The sequence below is a fragment of the Carcharhinus amblyrhynchos genome, chromosome 1, assembly GCF_965287045.1.
Source record: "Carcharhinus amblyrhynchos chromosome 1, sCarAmb.v2.hapA, whole genome shotgun sequence".
In the NCBI taxonomy this organism is placed as follows: Eukaryota; Metazoa; Chordata; class Chondrichthyes; order Carcharhiniformes; family Carcharhinidae; genus Carcharhinus; species Carcharhinus amblyrhynchos.
The window spans coordinates 79,744,539-79,759,838 of record NC_137324.1 but is presented as its reverse complement, the minus strand read 5'-3'; the positions used below and the strand labels follow the sequence as shown (position 1 = coordinate 79,759,838).

The following is a 15,300-nucleotide window of genomic DNA, read 5'->3' as shown; positions in this document are numbered from 1 at the left end:
ATGCCGGAGTTGAGGGGGTTGAGCTATGAGGAGAGGCTGAATAAACTAGGCTTGTACTCGTTAGAGTTTAGAAGAATGAGGGGAGATCTCATTGAGACGTATAAGATGATGAATGGGATGGATAGGATAGAGGTGGAGAGACTCTTCCCACTCAAAGGATAGTAGGACTAGGGGGCACAGCCTCAAGATAAAGGGGGGGCGGTTTAGAACGGAGTTGAGGAGGAACTTCTTCACTCAAAGGGTGGTGAATCTCTGGAATTCTCTGCCCGTTGAAGTGGTGGAGGCTGCCTCGCTAAATATTTCTAAGACGCGGGTTGATGGGTTTTTGATAAGAGAGGGGATTAAGGGTTATGGGGAGAGGGCGGGAATGTGGAACTGAGCCACGACGGATCAGCCATGATCTTATTGAATGGCGGGACAGGCTCGAAGGGCTAGATGGCCTACTCCTGCTCCTATTTCTTATGTTCTTATGTTCCTGTTGAGGCCAGTATTTAATATTGGTTCAACATGACTGCCCGAATTTTGTACTCTATACCTCAATTCATAAAGTCCAAGATTTTGTAAGTTTTTAAAAAAATGTTTCATCAACCTGACCTGATACTTTTAACAATTTATGCACATATTCCTTCTCCTCCTCCCTCCTCCCACACTCCCCCCACCCAGCTCCCACACCCCCTTTGGAATTTGTATATTGCTACACTTCATTGTTCCTACTAATATGTAAATTCAAAGAATTTACTCTATAAAAACAGTATTATAATGCTCAAGGTTTTCTTCCATGCTATTTGCAACAGTATCCTCAGAGATGAACAACCTGAGTAAAAGTATATTTTGTTCTGAAAGGGATAAAATTAAAACTAATATTTGCTAACATATTGTTTGCTGAAGCAGAGAGAGAGAGCTAAGATTATACCTGTTAAAAACCTGTTTAAAATAAGTTTAAGCACTTTACTCTTTGTAGAACTGTTTAAAGCATTTATTTATTGTATTTACTGCTTTAAGAATTCTGAAGGAGTGGTTAAAAGGCATTTGTGGACCAGCCTGCTTTAAATCAGCGCCAGGTTTAAAAGGAGGCCTGGTGTAGACAGCGGGCAGCGTCTGAGCGGGCAGCGGAGTGAGTGGGAAGCAGAGTGAGTTAATAGGGCTTAATATCAAAAAGGGCTTGGAGGAAAAAAGGCCAGGTGAGTTTGTTTGAAAAAACAAGGAAAAAAAATTTTTTTCAAAACTACTACAGCAGGAAACAAGGAAAAAATTTTTTTTCCCCATAAAAAATTACAGTGAATAATGGAGGGGCATGTGATGTGTGGTTTCTGTATGATGTGGGAACTGGTGGACCCCAGGGTCCTTCCCAGTGACCATGTCTGTAGTAAGTGCAGGTTGCTGGAGGAGCTCCAGCTCAAGGTGGATGAGCTGGCCTCTGAGCTACAGACACTGAGGCTCATCAGGGGGAGAGAGGGTGCCATTGTCAATGGGGTGCAAGTGACATCCACCCCTGCTAGACTGGCTAAATCTAAGGGTCAGGGACAAAAGGGGGCTGCTGGGAGGAGGAAGGGGGGTGAGGAGCGGAGGCCTCAGCCTCTTAATCTGCATAACAGGTTTGAGGTTCTTGCTTCCAGTCTGGAAGAGGACGAGGCAGGTGAGGTTGGTGAGCAAACTGCACACGGTACAGTGATGCAGCAGGACATAGGCAAAGAGAAGGGGAAAAGGAACGTAGTAGTGATTGGGGATAGTGGGGTGAAGGGTATTGACACTGTCCTTTGTCACAATGACAAAGTGCACAGAAGGGTGTGTTGTCTGCCTGGTGCTCGGGTACAGGATGTCACAGCTGGGCTGCAGAGGAATCTGGAGTGGGAGGGTGAGAACCCGGTCGTTGTAGTACATGTGGGTGCCGGCGACATAGGCAAAGTGCGGACTGAGGATCTGGGGAGGGAGTATGAAAAGCTGGGAATGGAATTAAAAAGTAGAACCGACAAGGTGGTCGTCTCTGGGCTACTGCCTGAACTGAGTGCAGACGGGCGTAGGGTTGACAGGATAAAGGAAGTGAATGGGTGGCTCAGGGATTGGTGTGGGAGGAATGGGTTCGAATTTATGGGGCATTGGCACCAGTATTGGGGTAGGTGGGACTTGTTCGGGCGGGATGGGGTGGGTCTGAACCGTGCTGGGACCAGAGTGTTGGCGAATCGAGTAAAGAGGACTGTAGACAGGGCTTTAAACTAATTAGGGGGGGGGAGGGTGCGAGGGTAGGTGACGCTACGAGGTCTAAAGTTAAGGATAGGGTACAGGTAAGGGAAGAGGCCGAGGATGTCCCAGTTGGTGGCGTTACGGCAAATAGGGTCCAGGTGAAGGCTGGGATGAAAGCGCTTTATCTGAATGCACGAAGCATTCGGAATAAAGTGGATGAGCTGGTGGCGCAGATCGACACAAATGGATACGATCTGGTGGCCATTACAGAGACGTGGCTGCAAGGTGACAGGGACTGGGAGATGAATGTACGGGGCTATCAAGTGTTTAGGAAGGATAGGCAGGAGGAAAGAGGGGGTGGCGTAGCTCTGCTGATTAAGGATAGTATCAAGGTGGTAGCAAGGGATGATATCGGAGCCAAAGAGCAGAAAGTGGAATCGTTGTGGGTGGAGATTAGGAACAGCAAAGGGAGGAAGACGCTGGTGGGTGTCGTCTATAGGCCCCCGAATAATGATCTGGAGGTGGGGCGGGCTGTTAACGCGCAAATAAGTGCGGCGTGCAGGAATGGGACGGCAGTAGTTATGGGAGATTTCAATCTGCATATTGATTGGTCGACCCATGTTGGACGAGGTGGGCTCGAGGAGGAGTTCTTGGAATGCTGCCGGGATAATTTCCTTGAACAGTGTGTGTTGGAGCCGACGAGGGAGCGAGCTATCTTGGATCTGGTGCTATGTAATGAGGCGGGTAGAATTAGGGACCTTGCGGTGAAGGATCCTCTTGGAGAGAGTGATCATTGCATGGTGGAGTTTCTGTTGCAGATGGAGGAGGAGAAAGTGGGTTCCCGGACACGCGTCCTTTGTTTGAATAGAGGGGAGTATGGTAGGATGAGAGAAGAATTGGCGAATGTGGACTGGGGGAGCGCGTTGGAAGGTAGGTCTGCTGAGGAGCAGTGGAGGATCTTTAAGGAGATCTTTCTTGGTGCTCAGCAGAAATTTATTCCGATGGTCAAAAAGGACAGTAGGAGGAGAGGTAATAAGCCGTGGATAACGAAGGAGGTGAAGGAAAGTGTTAAATTAAAAGCGGAGGAATTTAGAGTAGCTAAGAGCAGTGGGCGAGAAGAGGATTGGGAAAGGTTTAAATGTCAACAAAGATTGACAAAGAAGTTGATAAAGGAGGGTAGGAGAAGCTATGAAGCTGGGCTAGCGCTTAATATAAAAAAGGATAGCAAGAGTTTTTATAAATATATAAAAAGGAAGAGGCTGGCTAGGGTGAACGTTGGTCCTTTAGAGGATGAGAAAGGGGAGCTAGTGGTAGGGGATGGGGATATGGCTAAGGTATTGAATAACTTTTTTGTTTCTGTCTTCACGGAGGAGGACGTGAATAATTTGCCGGGTGTTAGCGATGGAAAGGTGGTAGGACTGGAGGGTCTTAATGACATTACTGTTACTAGAGAGGTGGTGCTCGACAGACTGGAGGGGCTGATTGTGGACAAGTCCCCAGGACCGGATGGAATGCATCCGAGGGTTCTGAAAGAAATGGCGGAGGTTATAGTGGATGCCTTGGTGGTTATTTTCCAGACGTCGCTGGATTCCGGGGAAGTGCCGGAAGATTGGAAAACGGCTAATGTTACGCCGTTGTTTAAGAAGGGTGCCAGGCAAAAGGCGGGGAATTATAGGCCGGTTAGTTTAACGTCTGTGGTAGGTAAAATGTTGGAATCCGTCATTAAGGAGGAAATTGCGAGGCATCTTGAAGGGAATTGCTTGATAGGGCAGACGCAACACGGTTTCATTAAAGGGAAGTCGTGTCTGACAAATTTACTGGAGTTCTATGAGGATGTGTCTAGGGCAGTGGATAGAGGAGAGCCGGTGGATGTGGTCTTTCTGGATTTTCAGAAGGCGTTTGACAAGGTACCTCACAAGAGGTTATTGCAGAAGGTCAGGGGACATGGAGTTGGGGGTAGGGTGTTAGCGTGGATAGAGGATTGGTTGTCAAATAGGAGGCAGAGAGTGGGGGTCAATGGGTGCTATTCGGATTGGCGGTTGGTGACTAGTGGGGTGCCCCAGGGGTCGGTGCTGGGGCCTCAGCTATTTACCATTTATATAGATGATCTGGAGGAGGGAACCGAGTGCAGGGTGTCGAAATTTGCTGATGACACCAAGATTGGGGGAAAGGCAAATTGTGCGGAGGGTGTGGAGAGTCTGCAGAAGGATCTAGATAGGCTGGGCGAATGGGCCAGGAAATGGCAAATGGAATTTAATGTTGGCAAGTGTGAGGTGGTCCACTTTGGTAGGAAGAATGGTAGGAAGGACTATTACTTACGTGGCGAAAAACTGCAGCAGGCGACGGTGCAGAGGGACCTCGGGGTCCTTGTGCATGAGTCGCAAAAACCCAGCTTGCAGGTGCAGCAGGTGGTCAGGAAGGCGAATGGGATGCTGGCCTTCATAGCGAGGGGGATTGAATATAAAAGTAGGGAGGTCTTGCTGCAGCTGTATAGGGCATTGGTGAGGACGCAGCTGGAGTACTGTGTGCAGTTTTGGGCGCCGCACCTGCGCAAGGATATTTTGGCCCTGGAGGGAGTGCAGAGGAGGTTTACTAGGCTGATACCGGAGTTGAGGGGGTTGAGCTATGAGGAGAGGCTGAATAAACTAGGCTTGTACTCGTTAGAGTTTAGAAGAATGAGGGGAGATCTCATTGAGACGTATAAGATGATGAATGGGATGGATAGGATAGAGGTGGAGAGACTCTTCCCGCTCAAAACAGACAGTAGGACTAGGGGGCACAGCCTCAAGATAAAGGGGAGGCGGTTTAGAACGGAGTTGAGGAGGAACTTCTTCACTCAAAGGGTGGTGAATCTCTGGAATTCTCTGCCCGTTGAAGTGATGGAGGCTGCCTCGCTAAATATTTTTAAGAAGCGGGTTGATGGGTTCTTGATAAAAGAGGGGATTAAGGGTTATGGGGAGAGGGCGGGAAAGTGGAACTGAGCCACGACAGATCAGCCATGATCTTATTGAATGGCGGGGCAGGCTCGAAGGGCTAGATGGCCTACTCCTGCTCCTATTTCTTATGTTCTTATGTTCTTATATTAGAGATCTAATTCAGAAAATGTGCACTTCACTCTTCTGTACAGAAAGTACAGGATCATACTCCTGCATCATGTGTTGTGATTTCTGCATAGTAGCTAAGCCCTTAATGTTCATTGTTCAACATTGTTCATGTGCCTGAATTACTGCATAGTGAAATAGGTTTAAAAGATGAACAACTCAATAAACTATCTTCAACAAAGAATGGGCCTTGAGGGTTGGTACAGTAACACCAGGATGTGAAACAACATGTAGCTAATACTGAAAGGTTCCCATTTGGTAACAAGTAGACAAAAGGTTGTTATCTGATGAGGAAATCTTTGTTCTAATAGAGTTGTTTTTTGTGAAAAAGTAGCTTTAGGAAGGAAAGAAACCTGCTGTTAAAAGGAAACCTGACAGGATTGTCAGTTTATTCCCACAATGAAAAGACACAAGCACAGTAAAATGTAAGTCATGTTCTGTTGTACTGTTGATTTGTAACTTAACAGTGGTTGAAATTACCTATACCATACTTAAAATTATGAATAATACTGCTAACATTAATCTATATCTCAGAGACTGCAGCATTTTCAGAATTTTAAAAAGGATCAGTGTTACTTTTAATTTTTAGTAGATGCTATTTTGGAAGGGATCTCCGATTACCTATTGGTGTCAGCAATTCCACGAGGTTTCACATTTTTAAATAAATGATTAAAGGCACACTTGAGCAAACATATTGAGCAGATGTCCTACTCATGTTAGTGGGCTGGCACTGTTGCCTTACTACTCCAGGGACTCAGGTTCGATATCTGGCTTAGGTCACTGTCTGTGCAGAGTCTACACATTCTCCCCGTCTATGGGTTTCCTCCGGGTGCTCCGGTTTTCTTCCATAGTCTGAAGGATGTGCTGGTTAGGGGCATTAGCTAGGCACCCTAGTATGGCGACCAGAGGATTTTCATACAATATTGTTAATGTAAACCTACTTGTGACACTAATAAATAAACTTTAAACTTTGCAATATCAGTGATGTCCTGAATGCGGAGTACCACTCACACAATTCATTGTGTTTATTCTTCACGTCACTACAAGGAGGACTGTAATAAAGACATTCTTCAAAGCAGCTGTTCTACAAGGTAACTGACACATATGAATAAACATATACAGAAAACCTCTATGATGACACTGAGGGTAATAGGGCAATTTCGGCAGAATATATTTCTCCTTTATATCTGTTAGTAATAGGTCTTAAAATTCTCTTTTAGAACAAAAAGGTCTTTGACATTTGTTTTTTGAAAGATTTGAAAACTTGCAGCAATTATGCTCCTTCAGTCTGGAAGGAGTTTCTCATCCCAAAACTCATCCTTTACCCTTTTGATCGCTTCTCCAAACTTTTCACCCTCTTCAAACATCTACTCCCCCTGTTTTATTCGTGAAAAATCTCAGTATGGCAATAAAAATAATGCTAGTTTGATTAATTGTCAGGTAATAGTTCTACATAAGTACCTGAAAAACCTCATTGTAACGGTGGATAAAGATACACTGTAATCTTTAAGTTCCAGTTACTTCCAGAACAGAAGTAGAACGAGTAATTTTGCACCCATGTTAGCCGCCAGTGAGAATGGTGATGTGGACGCAGAATCTCGCAAGAATTGGGAAACACGGGACATACCCAGGCAGTGCCTCCTGCCCTGGAAAGATAAAAGAGCATCAAGGCCTTTGAGGTAATCCCTATGAAGTTGCCCATTATTTTTATTGCCATACTCAGATTTTTCACGAATAAAACAGGAGAGTAGATGTTTGAGAGGGCGAAAAGTTTGGAGAAGTGATCAAAAGGGTAAGGGATGAGTTCTGAGAAGAGAAACTCCTTCCAGACTGAACGAGCATAATCCCTTTTCAGAGTTTATAAATGTGCATAGATTGTACTACACAAAGTAAAGGAGTGATCTAAATTTAAAACACTTTAGCTATTCAAACATAAAGTACATTCTTTAGTTTTGCAAGCCTTGGGTCATCACATTCAGTATGTGGCAATCTTAAACATCCACATATATTCATTTTCTGCTTCCCAGTTACCTCTATTCCTTTTCCCTCATCCATGGTATCCTTCTTGAAAGAATGCTACTAAACCTTGAAAGATAACTTCAAGCTATGATGAAAGAATGTTTGACCTCCCTTCCTCTGCCATCCAAGTCCCAAATGATTTTCACATCATAAAAATATTTTTAATAAGGATCACTGAGATTCCCTTGGGAAAGCAAAGTGTATAATCAATCAAATTGGGGTGTGAGAGGTGGGATTTCAGTACAATGTGTTAAGCATCGGTCCAGACCACATACAATGAAGTTCAAACACACCTGTTACTTCCTGAAGTAGTTCAGAAAAGTTGGGCTCATCACATAATGCCTGCAGCAAAGCTTTCTTGACCTCACGTTCAGTTTTATCCACCACGCTGTCCAATTTGAGCTCTCCAACCACAGAGTAGATGTAAACCAATAATACAAGAATTTCTTCAGGGGTGTAATCAAGGTGGTCTCTCTTCCCATGGGACTTGATCATAGGCAGAAATTGGGTTAAAACTCGAGACAAATCACAATCTCCAAGAGTCTGAAAACAAATGGAGATATTTTCAATTTTTGTGTAGAAAATATAGTATCTCAATTCAAGTATTTTTCAAGTTGGAATTAAATTTCTTCTGCAAATAGTTCCCATGTATAATACTTCAAACACCTTTCACACTTCTCAAAATTTAAACCAATGTCACTCCAAATTAACAATAATAAACATTTGGAAAATAGCTGTGAAGCAAAGTGAAGTACGTATTTCAGGTAAAATGAAATGGAAGATATTTTGTAAAACGGACAAGCTTTCCTATAAGTTACAGATAGGGAGTTGGGTTTGTTTAGAACACAGAACATAGAACATTACAGTGCAGAACAGGCCCTTCGGCCCACGATGTTGTGCCGACCAGTTAAAAAGCAATGACCCTCTAACCTAAACCAAACCCTTTCCATCCATAAACCTATCCACGGATCTCTTAAACGCCCCCAAACTAGGCACATTTACAACTGCAGCAGGCAGGGCATTGCAATCCCTCACCACTCTCTGGGTAAAGAACCTACCCCTGACATCCATCCTATAACTACCACCCCTTAATTTAAAGCTATGTCCCCTTGTGCTAGCTTTCTCCATCCGAGGAAAAAGGCTATCACTGTCCACCCTATCTAAACCTCTAATCATCTTATATGTTTCAATAAGGTCCCCTCTTAGCCGCCTTCTTTCTAACGAAAACAACCTCAAATCCCTCAATCTCTCCTCATAGGACCTCCCCTCCATACCAGGCAACATCCTGGTAAACCTCCTCTGCACCCTCTCCAAAGCCTCCACATCCTTCCTATAATGTGGGGACCAGAACTGCACACAATACTCCAAGTGCGGCCGCACCAGAGTTTTGTACAGTTGCAACATGACGCTGCGGCTCCTAAATTCAATCCCCCTACCAATAAACGCCAAGACACCGTATGCCTTCCTAACAACCCTATCTACTTGATTCCCAACTTTCAGGGATCTATGTACACATACACCTAGATCCCTCTGTTCATCCACACTATTCAGAGTCCTACCGTTAGCCCTACACTCTACACATCTGTTATTCCTGCCAAAGTGAATTACCTCACACTTTTCCACATTAAACTCCATCCGCCACCTCTCGGCCCAGCTCTGCAACTTGTCCAAGTCTCCCTGTAAACTATGACACCCTTCCTCACTATCTACCACACCTCCGACTTTGGTGTCATCAGCAAATTTACTAATCCACCCAACTATACCCTCATCCAGATCATTTATAAAAATTACAAACAGCAGTGGCCCCAAAACAGATCCCTGAGGCACACCACTCGTAACTGAACTCCATGATGAATACTTACCATCAACCACCACCCTCTGTCTCCTATCCGCCAGCCAATTCCTGATCCAATTACCTAAATCACCCTCAATCCCATACATCTGCATTTTCTGCAGAAGCCTTCCATGGTGAACCTTATCAAACGCCTTACTAAAGTCCATATGTACCACGTCAACTGCCTTACCCCCATCCACCTCGTTGGTCACTTTCTCAAAAAACTCAATAAGGTTAGTAAGGCATGACCTACCCTCCACAAAACCATGCTGACTATCTCCAATCAATTCATTACTCTCCAAATAACTATAAATCCTATCCCTAATAATTTTTTCTAAAACCTTACCCACAACAGAAGTAAGACTCACCGGTCTATAATTCCCGGGGAAGTCCCTGTTCCCCTTCTTAAACAATGGGACAACATTTGCTATCCTCCAATCTTCTGGCACTATACCTGTGACCAACGACGACCTGAAGATCAGAGCCACAGGCTCCGCAATCGCCTCTCTTGCCTCCCAGAAAATCCTAGGGTAAATCCCGTCCGGCCCAGGGGACTTATCTATTTTCAAACCCTCAAGAATATCTAGCACATCCTCCTTATCAACTGCAATACTGTCCAGTTTACAACCCTGTAACCCAGTGTTCTCCACAGCTACACTTATGTCCCCCTGTGTGAACACCGAAGAGAAATATTGGTTCAATGCCTCTCCAATCTCTTCCGGCTCCACACACAAATTCCCACTGCTGTCTCTAACTGGCCCCAATCTTGCCCTAACCAACCTTTTGTTCTTAACATATCTATAGAATGCCTTAGGATTCTCCTTAATCCTATCAGCCAAAGTCTTCTCATGTCCTCTTTTAGCCCTTCTTAACTCACTCTTTAACTCCCTCCTAGCCAATCTAAAGCTTTCTAGTGCACTACCTGAGCCCTCAAGTCTCATCCGGACATAAGCCTCCTTTTTCTTTTTAACCAGCGAACCAACTTTCTTAGTTTCAATAGCTAGTTAGGTGCATTAATCCAAACAGGTGCCTGAGTGTGGCGACTAGGGGAGTTTCACAATAACTTCATTGTCATATTAATATAAGCCTTACTTGTGAATAATAAATAAACGTTAGAACATTTTACAAGCAACTGGACTGTAACTGTTGATGACCACAATTACCAACTAAATATTAAACTGACATTCTAAGATACATTAAATACTGAGTGAAATACTGTATTATTCATGATCGTTGTTTCAGCTGTCCAGAGCGGGGGGCGGGCGTGAGGGAGTGAGAGAGCGAGGGGCAGGCGTGAGAGAGGGAGGTTGAGTGTGGGAGATTGTGGTTTACTTTTCAAGCACCAAATATAGTTACATGTTTGTGGGCCACTAAAGAAGAAAAAATACAAAAACGCCTCAGTTACAAACAAGGCTTTCAATGAGTTACTTACAGTGTTATTACTATACATTGTAAAGCATAATGAGCACTGGATACTAAACGAAAAATAAATTCTGCTCTTGAAATTCAGTGGTGTTGAAAGGTTTCTGTAGGAAATTCCCAAGGGGAGTGTGGCAGAAAGAGTAGAGGTTGGACATTGGAAAAAGGTGTGTTCATGGGGATCACGATGAGGTTAAAGGCACATCAGGCCAAAGATCCTAGCAGAGTTGCAATGTTTTCAATGCTTCCATCTCTACATATCGCCAGGAAAAGCAAACTGAACAGGTGAAACAGTAGCAGGCTGATGCACTTCTAGGAAATGCTAACATTGGGAACTGCGGGCTGTAAATGACAGGAAGAAGCCGGAGGGGCAAAAGAAAATTATAAAAAAAGCACAATTAGAGAACAAAAATGGAAAATTCTTCTCCAATCCATTTGGACGTTCAAATCTATTCCAGGAGACTACTTTGATGCTGAACTGGAAGACAGAAGTTAGCATTGTAATGTAACATAATGTCAGTAATGTTTACAAGTCAATTGTTGGCACAGGCAGCCTCAATGCTAATTTTCACATTAAAAATATGATGCAAAACCATGGAAATGATTGTAGACAGGAAATGCATGGCATATTTTTAATGAAAATGCTTGTTCAATAGTTTATTTTCCTGGTAAGCAAGTATTTCCATAAACAAACAAATCTCTTAAGGACTGTTATGATTTTCACATTAAAACACGAAGATTAAATAAATTGAAATAAAAAAGGCATTTCTTTCACACGCTCTGTATCATCAGAATATGTCATTATTTGTACAGTACATAAGGAATTGGCCTTCTCAGTGCATTAGGATCCTTTCAAGCCCAGTTTCACTCTGAGCATCATTTTTGAAGGGAAATTAGAGTGTTGTTTTCACTGATCATAGTTACATCAGAAATGAACTGAAGGTTATGATACTTCCCAGTGGACAAAGGATTTCAAGATTGAATATTAAATCTGATAAAGCCACCACAATGGAGTATATGATGCAGGAAAACATGGTTGAATGCACTTCATGCAATGGGGCAACACTGCAGGAGTTCCTCAGGGTAGTGGTCTTTGACCCAACCATCTTCAACTGCTTCATCAATGGCCTTTCTTTCATCATGAGGTCAGATGTCGGGATGTTTGCTGATGACTACGCAATGCTCAGTATCATTCATGACTCTTTGGATACTGCATCAAATTCCAAACACAGCAAACCTGGATCATATCCAAGCGTGTGATGACAAGTGGCAAGTATAATTCACACACATAAATGCCAGGCTATGACCATCTCCAACAAGAGAGAAACTAACCATCACTCCTTGACATTCAATGGTATTACCACCACTGAATGCTCCACTATCAACATCCTGGGGGTTACAACTGGACTAGCCATACAAATACCGTGGCTAAAAGAGCAGATCAAAGGCTAGGAATTTTGTGGTGAGTAACTCACCTAAATCCCAAAAGCCTGTCCACTATCAGCAAGGCAAGAAGTCAGGAAGGTGGAAAAGTGGAATGAGGATTATTATATTAGATCAGTCATGATCTAATTGGAGCAGACTTGATGGGTCAAATGGCCTGCTTCTGCTCATGGTCATTGTGACGGAATAGTCTCTGCTTTCCTGGATGAGTGCAGCTCCAACAAAACTAAAGAAGCTTGACACTATCCAAGACAAAACGAGCCACTTGACTGGCACCACATGCACAAACATTCAATCATGGGGGTACCATCACTCGCAGGTGCCCCTCTAGCAGATACCTGGGAACACCACCACTTGGAAATATCCTACTGTTTCTTCAATGTTGCTGGGCCAAAATCCTGGAACTCCATCCTTAACAGGTGTACCTACACTGCACAGATTACAGCGTTTCAACAACTCACCACCACCTTTTCAAGGGCAATTAGGGTGGGGAAATAAATGCTGGTCCAGCCAATGATACCCACATCCCATGAATAATTATTTTTAAAAGCAACCCAATTATTTTCTTACTTTTTAATTCTAAAATTTCATTTTAACACTGACATTGCTAATCAGGGGGAAACATAGTCGTAAGACTAACGTACAGTAAACAAATAAAAGTGCTTATATTATCCAATGCTATCATTTGAAGGTAATGAAAGATGCAAAAGAGGATGGGGAAAGATATTCTTTCACATTAACAACAGGTTCAGTTAGATTGTTACTTGGGGATTACCTAAAAACTTCTGCAGTACTAATGCAAAAGTTGAGTTTGGCAATTTTGCATATTTGAAACTCAAGCAGGATTAAGGGAGATGTACATCATGCTAACGAGAATGGATTTCTAGCAGGTCAAGGAACAATCAGAAATTTACTGCCATGCATGACTGAAACTGAATTGTGCCTACAATACAATAGAGTTTGTCTTTTTTTGGCCTCATTACGGTTTACTTTCAGTTCCTGAAAATGCCATGAGATTAGGCTGATGGTTCCAACAAATTAAGTTGCAACCTATTATACACAAAGCAAGGTGCTTAACATTTCTATCATGTAATTTTTCCTCATCATCCTTTTCTCTAAACGAGTATGGAAAGGTCTGAAAGCTAGTGCAAGAGATTTTGATGGAAATAATTGAAAGTCAGCAAAACGTTCCATTTATGTACTAATTGCGCAGGAACAAAAAAAATTGCCTAAACCTGCCAGTGTCTGAACAAATGTTCCCTCAGCATCATCAAAATAGTGACTATTAATATGCTGAGCCTGAGAAAGGATTTTAAATCTAGTATTACCCTACAGCAGTTTCTAAATTCAAATCCTGCGCTATAAAAAGGCAGCATGAGATTGAGTTCCAATTTACTGCCAACTCTACAGTCACTTTTATTATGAAACCTGCTTTTCTGGAATACAAGATGCCAACATGAGATAGGCATGCAGAATTTGTTACTTAGGATATTATCCTGGGATGGTGGGAATCCAGGCTGGACAAAAGTAAATGCATCATTAACAAGGAAACAATAATTGATTTAAATGTTCCTGTTTGAACATGCCATTACTGATTTACAATTAATCAGCTGCTTAGAACTACAAGGACAGAGCTTTTCTCTCACGCTACAGGTAAAGAGAAATTGTAAGGTTCCTGAGTCCTACTTCCTGTTGGCTGAAGAAGTCTTAGAATGGTCTCATTTGTCTAACATCAGGGGATTCAATAAAAAATAATAAAAGCAGGTCAGTTCCAGGCTGTTCAAATGCACTATAAAACTTCATTTTGCTAAGTTGGCGCCAAGTGAGGAAACAAGCTATCTAGCATGACCTGGTGTTTTAAAAATAAGCATTAGTTACGCTCATAAAAAACATAAAGCTGTTTTGCACAGCGAAGGAGAGTATGTTATTTTCTTTCACTAGCTATACTACTAGCTTGTGAAGCTACGTCTGACAGGAACTTGCACGAGATTTTAAATATACTAGTCATATGCTGGTCACAATATATGATGAACTACAGCTATGCAAATTAAACTCCCCAGTGGAATATTATTAATAACTACATTTAGCTTTTGTTCAGCTAGTTGGTGTAACAAGAAACAGATTTTTCATTTGTTTAAATCTATGAAAAAGAAATATATACTAATAAAATTGATGAAAATGCGAGCTGTTAATTAGCTGCAGTTAAATAATGGCAGTAAAGGTGGCTTTACATTCAAAACAGCTATTAAACAAGCATGTCAATAAAACGTGGGGAACCTGCAGTCGTGATGCAATTTTTTTCGTTCTCAGAATGCAGACAATGCTGGAAAATCTGCACTTATTTCTGTCTTTTAGTGACTGTTTCTATTCAAACAACATGCTTGGCCATTTCAGGAGATATTGAGGATCAGCTATAAAATGTGAAACAGTAATCAGATATTGTCCAGATCCAGGAGGGTTTGAAAGATTCACTTCCTCAAAGCTCATTAAGTGAGCCAGTTACGCCGGTACAACTGGCATCTTTCATGGCCATTTTTTTTGATGCCAGGTCACAAATTACATTTATTAAATTCCAGTTTCAAAAAATTGTCACAATGGGACTAAAATTCAGAATTTCTGGCATCATAACCATAACGCTGCAATAGCCAAAATTCATGGAGTTTTGGCCTCAGTTTGCCTGATTGTTTTCTGATGGGGGTCGGGCAGATTAAAAGTTCAACCTGATCCCACCCAATGGCAACACTACAGACCACCAACAGTCATCAGTTTGCTTGAAGCTGTTTCTGTAAATCAGTACTGTTCTTGCCTAGAAATACAATTATGATTGTGTAGGAAATTCATAAACCTTCAATTTACAAACGTCAATGCAAGAGTTAAAGGGTGACATCCAAAATAGCTGTGTAATCACTGAGATACACTGGGAGCTGCAGTCACAGACCTGCACGCAGGCGGCTCAGATCTAATGGTCGTTTTCCGCTGACCGAAGCAGCAGTGAAACTCGGCGTCTACCTGGGCGACTCAGCGGTCCTCTTCAGGAATGCACTGCTCACCTCCGTAGAATGAGGAAGGGGCTAGAAAAGGTGCCCTAAACATTGCCTGCCTCACTACACCCTGGCCAGTTTACTGCGACTAGCAGGGATTCCATCTTGCGATCGAACACACAAAATACAATACAAGGTGACACCGCTCACCAAGGGCACTTGGAACGTGCACATGCTTTTGGACAACTCTACAGCACACAGACCAGAGAGAAGAACAGCCTTAGTTGCCAGAGAGCTTGCAAGGTACAACATTGACATTGCA

General features: G+C 42.8%; 1 protein-coding gene across 1 annotated transcript in view; it reads right to left on the bottom strand.

Annotated features, from left to right (window-relative positions):
* Window positions 1-15,300, bottom strand: part of scfd2 (sec1 family domain containing 2) — a 277,202-nt gene that overhangs the window by 138,887 nt on the left and 123,015 nt on the right. Inside the window, exon 5 of the mRNA XM_080187556.1 lies at window positions 7,595-7,844. Coding sequence (XP_080043682.1) covers window positions 7,595-7,844 — 250 coding nt within the window. The remainder of the gene's footprint in view (window positions 1-7,594; window positions 7,845-15,300) is intronic.